General features: G+C 38.6%; 1 protein-coding gene across 1 annotated transcript in view; it reads right to left on the minus strand.

The window, feature by feature from the left end:
• Nucleotides 1-1,296: 1,296 nt before the first annotated feature.
• LOC109928033 (PEST proteolytic signal-containing nuclear protein) overlaps nucleotides 1,297-7,097 on the minus strand; it is a 20,687-nt gene continuing 14,886 nt past the window's right edge. Inside the window, exon 5 of the mRNA XM_020528056.2 lies at nucleotides 1,297-2,455. Coding sequence (XP_020383645.1) covers nucleotides 2,332-2,455 — 124 coding nt within the window. The 3' untranslated portion in view covers nucleotides 1,297-2,331. The remainder of the gene's footprint in view (nucleotides 2,456-7,097) is intronic.

Consider the following 7,097-nt stretch of genomic DNA (forward strand, 5'->3'; position numbering starts at 1 on the left):
CAATAAGGGGGTAAATCATGGGCAAGCCTAATATGTTTTCCTCAAATTACATTAATGTGGGCAAATACACCAGCATAAGCCAATCATTAATGAGCAAAAAGCTTTGCTAATTCCACCACTTCGGTACAGACAGCACCATCACATTCTACCAGCATGATTACACATATACAGCTGCCGCCAACTTACCAGATGCAATGAAGATAATTCATCTCCATTGTATGCTACCCTGGTTATAAACTGTACTCAAATGGCCAACAAAAAGCAAATATCCACCTCTGAAAGAATGCAGATAGAAGCATAGATCTGTTTGAGGCACCATGTCTTGATCATTAAAGTAAGTCCGTTATACGTATTAGGTGAGAAAAGGCTAAGAATTTCCACAATTAATAGTGAAACAACTATCTCAGCAAAATTAATTTTGCACAACCTTGGTATCAACCTTAAATTGTGCAAAATTTTCTCACACATTTACAGCAGAAATTTCAGGTACATTTCACTAAAAAATGACTTTATTAAGAAAAAAGGTTATGGCATGAACCAGGTTGCCTAATTTTAAATATACTTACACAATCCTATAAATATTGTGTAAATAGAGACAATTTGTTTTGCCTGTAATGTACAGATTTGTAGAGAGAAATAAATATGCATTTAGGTGTTGCACTGTCAGATGTTCTTATGGTGTTACAGCCTTCAGACTAACCAAAATAAAATTATATTGCAATCAAATGATATCCCTCTTGGTCAACCCTACACCATGAAAGCAGTCTCCTAACATGGGAAAATGAATACTACCCATATGACTACATACAAATATTCTCTCAGTACTCTTTCCCTTGATTCATAAATGCTTAGGTGGGAATAGTTCTTCACTTTTTGTAGCAAACTCACAAATGTATTTCTAGATAATCTAACAGGATTTTAGTAAACAGGTAACATTTTTGGAGACCTTATTTATTCTCCAAGGATGTTATTCCTAACCTTCATATTTCTGGCAGATTTATACTACTTAAAATATTGAGCTGGGAAGTGGAAGAAAACAGAATAAGTCGTTATATAGAACTTGTGACAGACAGACTCCACTACAACTGATAAAGGAATGCCTTCTCATCTGATTTTTGGTGAGTCAATCTAAAGACAGAAATGAATGCCTATTTAAAATGGGGATTAAGCACATTGAAGAATAGCCTAAGGCAAGTGCAGTAAATTACTTGATTCAGTGAAAGAACAAGAGCCCAGAAATGAGCCTTCCAAACCCCTAATGTCTGAGTTATCAATGGAAGAATGCCACGAAGTGTATTGGGAACAGGAACAAATCCCAGATTAGAATTTATTATTTATCGTGGTCGTACAGAAGAACTAATATACAAGACTTGCAAAGCCCAAGAATAGACAATGAGAATTTCAATGAAGCTGTGGCTGGACGGTGCAAATACAACCACCTCAGTTAAGTACAGGTTGAGCTTTCTAATTCATACCAAATCTGTACTTCTACAGTTGCTGTCAACTATTATTTATTGGACACATCTTTTGGGAATAGAAGTGAAGTACTTACCACACTCTAATGTAGCATGCCAAATTTTGAGAGCTATATCATATTTTCATAACAGCATGACTCCATTAATAATAATCTGCAATAAACAAGTTCAGTATTTGGAATATCAATGGGAATGAAGATATAGGATATAGGTTGTCCTTGCCACTCCATACACACCGATTGCCTGTGCTACATTGCTGGCAAAGTTGCTTGGTAAGTTAAATTATTCCCACTTGAGTTTATATACAACCTAGAAATACCTCATGCCTTTGCTGGAAGAAGGTGTGACATTGAAAATCTAAGTCTTGAAATAATTCTGGTAGGTTTTAAATTTCTTCAGTAACATGAAATTTACTTAAACCAAAACTACTCTCCTATTATAAAATGTGAAACAGTTTTCAGGAGCTAAACAATTAATGACCATGTACTTTTCAATGGTGTGAAATTTAACAGAACTTTCCTTTCCTATTTTTAACTGATATGTAGATACGTTACTTTACAGGATTCCAAATGAAATAGCCACAGTGGCACACTAAAAATAATCAAGGATAGCTAATAGAGATGAAAGATCTAAATGGCAACTTCTGTGTTGAATATTTCTGAATGAAATTTCTCTGAGGGGGTTATCTACTGTTTACTAAACACATTGCACTCATTACAAGTTATAGTGAGAAAGTCTTTAAGTATACATTATACACATCACTGAAAATAGTTTCCATTTCAAAGCAATCTAGAATGCATCTCAATCCCTACAATTCTTCTCCACTTCCCGCAGCTCACAACTCTGCCTTTTCAATTTAGTCCTCATCTCCAAAGTTCCGCAGCTGACTTTTCATTTTCCGCTCCCATAACCTCTGGTTGTCAGAAAAGCCTTGTTTTCCCTTGTTGAAAGAATTTGGTCCTGCTGACGTTGGTGTTTCTCTGCAGAAAGACAATGTAAATTACCAAAACATTTAAGTTTAAATATGCGTAGGTGCGATAATCTGCTACTTCAACACATGAAGGAATGGCACCACCTCATTGTGGGAGTTCGTAAGTTACATACATTTGTATAAGTCACAGTCCATATTTTGCATAATTCATCACCTTTGAAACAAAGGCATAACACAAGCTAATTATTGTAATTTACAATTAAAGCTTTCAACTGATCGCTTGAGGTAGTAAATTTAGCTGTTTAGTTGAATACAATGTGCAAAAATTGCAAGGGTTTATCCTACACACAACTACCATGGTACTAAGTTGAAGCACACGGCCACATACAGCAACCTGACTCCAATATAAAACCACGAATCCCACAGCTACCATGGCTATAATTCCTCATTCCTTGCCTCTTGTAAGGAAACTATTCCAGTCTCTCAGTTTCTCCATTTCTGTTGTATCCATATGAGTGCTTTTTAACTATTCATTTATAGCATTTCTTGCCCATCCCTAATTGCCTTCAAGTAGCTGGTGGTGAGCTGCCTTCTTCAACTGCTGGATTTAATGCGGTGTAAGTACACTCACAATGCTGTCAGGAAGGGAGTTCCAGAATTTTGTCCTAACAGATCAGGAACAGTGATATCGTTCCAAATCAGGATAGTGTAGGAACTTGCAAGTGGTGGTCTTCCCATGTATTTGCTACCAATGTCTTTCCAGCTGGTCGAGTTCACAGGTTTCAAAGATGCTGTTGAAGGAGTCTGGTTGACTTTTTGTTATGCATCTCTAAGTTGTACATACTGACACTGCTGCAAATGACAGTCAATGGTAGAGTATGTGTTGAAGATGTTAGATGGGTTTAGCCAGCTGTTTTGTCCTGTATGCTATCAAGCTTGAGTGTTGTTAACTTCCATTTAACCTTCGTTAACCTCAATCTCCTATGTTCCAGTGAAAAAAGTCCCAGCCTGTCCAGTCTACTCTCATATCTCAAACCGTCCATTCCCAGCAAACATCCTGATAAATCTTTTCTGAATCCTCTCCTGTTTAATAATATCCTTCCTATAACAGGGTGAGCAGAAGTGCACAAAGTACTCCAGAACAGGCCTCAGCAATGTCCTTTACAACCTCAACATGACGCCCCCAACTCCTATACTCAAAGGTCTAAGCAATGAATGCAAGCATACTAAACACCTTCTCAACCACCCTGTCAACCTGTGACACAAATTTCAAAGAATTTTGCACCTGAACCTCTAGGTTACTCTGTTCTACTACACTATCCACAGCCTTACTATTAATTGTAAGTCCTGCCCTTATTTGTTTTACCAAAATGCAGTACTTCACGTTTATCTAAATTAAACTCCTCAGCCCATTGACCCAATTGATCAAGGTCTCTTTGTAATCTTAGATAACCTTCTTCACTGTCCACTATACAGTTCTTTGTTTTATTTTAGTCATGGTTGGATTTGACCTTTTTATGTACAGGATGTACCTGGGGAAATTTTCCACATTGTAAGGTAGATGTCAGTGTTGTAGCTTTACTGGGACAGCTTGACTAGGAGTGTAGCTAGTTCTCATGCACACATTCTCAGGACTATTGCCAGAAAGTTGCCAAGGTCTACAGACTTTATAGCAGCCAGTGCCTTCAGCCATTTCTTGATGTCACATGGAGTGAATTGAAATGGCTCAAGGCAGGCAACTGTGATGCTGAGGCTCGAAAGGAACCATTACAGTGGGGAAACCAAATAAAGATTGAGTGACTTCTTTGTAGAATATCCTCATTCAGACCATAAGCTTCCAGGAGCATGGTAATTTATTTCTTCACCCACTCCCACCCTTACCCCTCTGTCATCAACCTCCTATACCATTCCACTGAAGCTCAACAGAAGCTCGAGGAACAGCATAATTAATGTAATGGATCAAAACTGACCTGAAAATAAATTCTCAAGTCTGCCTGACATGCATTATTTTCATATTCCTAAATATTTACTTAATCTTAAAACAAGCACTTTCTTTAAAGCAGGACTCATTTCTATTCATTTTTAAAAAAATATTAATTGATGTGACGTGGGTGTTGCTGAAAATTATTTTGGAACTGATTTGGCTTGCTTTGCCATTTTAGAGGGCAGTTAACAGTCATCAATACTGATGCAGGTCTGGAGTCACATGTAGGCCAGACGAAGTAAACACAACAGATTTCCTTCCCTGAAGGACATCAGTAAACTAGATGGGTTTTTACAGCAGTCATGATTGTTACACAGTCACCGCTACACTAGCTTTAAGTCACAGATTTCACTGAATTCAAATTCCATCATCTGCCCCAATAAGATTCAAACCCAAGCCCCTAGGGTTTTGGATAACCAGTCGAGTGACATTACATCATGCAACCACCTCCTCCCTCAAAGCTTACATAGATTACATGTTTCAGTACTTCTCCCATCCATCTCAAAACTGTATTTAAGGTTTAAAACGAGTTAACTGTTTTCATGCAATTTCTGCAAAAGATTTTCTCTTTTCATTCACCTAAGCATAGATCAAAATTTAGTCAGTTTGTTATCAAACCATATTACCTAGAATCAAGTGACCATTGATCACTGGATTGAAGTCATTTGATTCCGACAGCAGTACTCTTGTGATATAAATAGCTTGTAATTTATAAAATATAAAATAAATTAAAGCTTCAAAACTATTTGAGTCTTTAAGACAGCAAATATGCTTTAAGAAAAGAAGGGTGAGTCCAGCCACAAGGTGTCTCAGGAAGTAAGGCGAGGCTGGTTGGCCTCTACTTTAAAACCAGGCGTATTAGAGGTGAAATGAGTTAAGGGTGTGGACTGACACATGGACTGTGATGTTGTTGCCATCACAAAGATGTGACTGACGGACGAACAAGACTGTCAACTTAACATTCTGGGGCATAGGATCTTCAGCCGGGACGGGGAGGGTGCAAAAGTGGAGGTGGTGTAACATTATTAGTTCGGGAGTCAGTTAAAAGTACGAAGGCACAATATCTTGGAAGGGTCATCAAATGAGGCTTTGTTGGTAAATACAGGTATGCTCCTGTTAATTCACTAAGACGTGTAAAGACAATAATAGGGTAATTATATTCAAAGATTTGAACTACCCAAATATATATTAAGACAACCATAGTATAAAGGGGTTAAAGGAGTCAGCTTTCTTGAAATGCTTTTTACATCAGCACGTAGATGGTCCTACAAGGGATGGTGCAGTGCCAGACCTAATTCTGGGGAATTAATCCACACAGGCGTTTGAAATAGCAGTGGAGAGCATTTTAGTGTCAGTGATCACAACACAGTGTATTTTCGGTTTATTATGAAAAAGGAGAAAGATGGTCAGTAAGAAAAGGTTTTTGGATTGAGGTAAGGCAGATTTTATTAAAACAAGGCAGGATCTGGCCAAAGTAGACCTGGAGCAGACTCAAAATAGACTCAAGCAGCTACTTGAGGCTAAATCTTACAGAAGAACAGTGGGACATGTTTAAAAAGATACTGGGGAGAATAAAGGGCTACCATGTCTCCTTTAGGGTGAAATGTAGGAACAAGTCCAGAGAAAGAATAGGAATATTCAGGACTGGATAAAAAGGAAAAGAGACATATATGTCAGGTCGAAAGAGAGCAAACTAACTGAGGTCCTGGAGGAGCATAAAAAGTGGAAGGGGGAACTCAAGAAAACAATTAGAAGAGGGGGTATGAAAACACTCGTGGGCAAGATTAGGGAAAAATCCCAAGATAGTCTACAAATATATCAAGAGGAAGAGAATAGCCAGGGAAAGAGTAGGGTATTTTAGGGACCAAGGGGGTAATCTGTGCATGAAGCCAAAGGACATTGGCAGAATGTTAAATGAGTACTTCACAAAGTCTTTTCCTAGGAGAAGGAGGATGCAAGTACAGAATTCAAGAAGGTGGACTGCAAAGTTCTTGAGCAAATTGATATAAAAAGCAAAGAAGGTTGTGGCAGATTTAAAAGTGGACAAATGCATTGTATCCAGGCTGCTGAGGGAGACGAGGGAGGAAATTACAGGGGCTCTGACCCAAATTTGCAAATCATCTCTGGCCACAGGGAAGGTGTCAGAGGACTGGAGGATAAGAAGGGTGGTACAAATAGACCAGGGAACCATCAACCAGTGAGGTTAACATCAGTGGTAGGGAAACTTTTGGAGAAAATGGAGGAGAAAATGAATTTCCTTGCAGAGGGGCGAGGTTTGATCAGGGATGGCCAGCATAGTTTTGTCAGACAGAGGTCATACCTACCAAATCTAGAGGAATTTTTGACGAGGTCACCAAGTGTTTCGATGAGGTTAGGATAGTTGATGTAGTTTATTTGGATTTCAGGCAAGGCCTTTGACAAGATTCCACATGGGAAACTGAAAATAAAAACTCATGGGATCCAGGTTAACTTGGTAAGGTGGATCCAAAACTGGCTTAGTGACAGGAGACAGAGGATGGTGGTAGAAGGCTGTTTGTGTGGAGCTTGCTATACACTAGTGTGCCCCAGAGATTGATGCTGGGTCCCTTACTGTTTGTGATAATCATAAATGATGTAGATGAGAATATATATGTGTGAGAGTGTGGTGTGTGGGGAGGTGAAAGAGAGAATGAGAGTGTGTGTGTGTGTGTGTGTGTGTGTGTGTGTG

The sequence above is a fragment of the Rhincodon typus genome, chromosome 11 (assembly GCF_021869965.1).
Source record: "Rhincodon typus isolate 14 chromosome 11, sRhiTyp1.1, whole genome shotgun sequence".
Classification (NCBI taxonomy): domain Eukaryota; kingdom Metazoa; phylum Chordata; class Chondrichthyes; order Orectolobiformes; family Rhincodontidae; genus Rhincodon; species Rhincodon typus.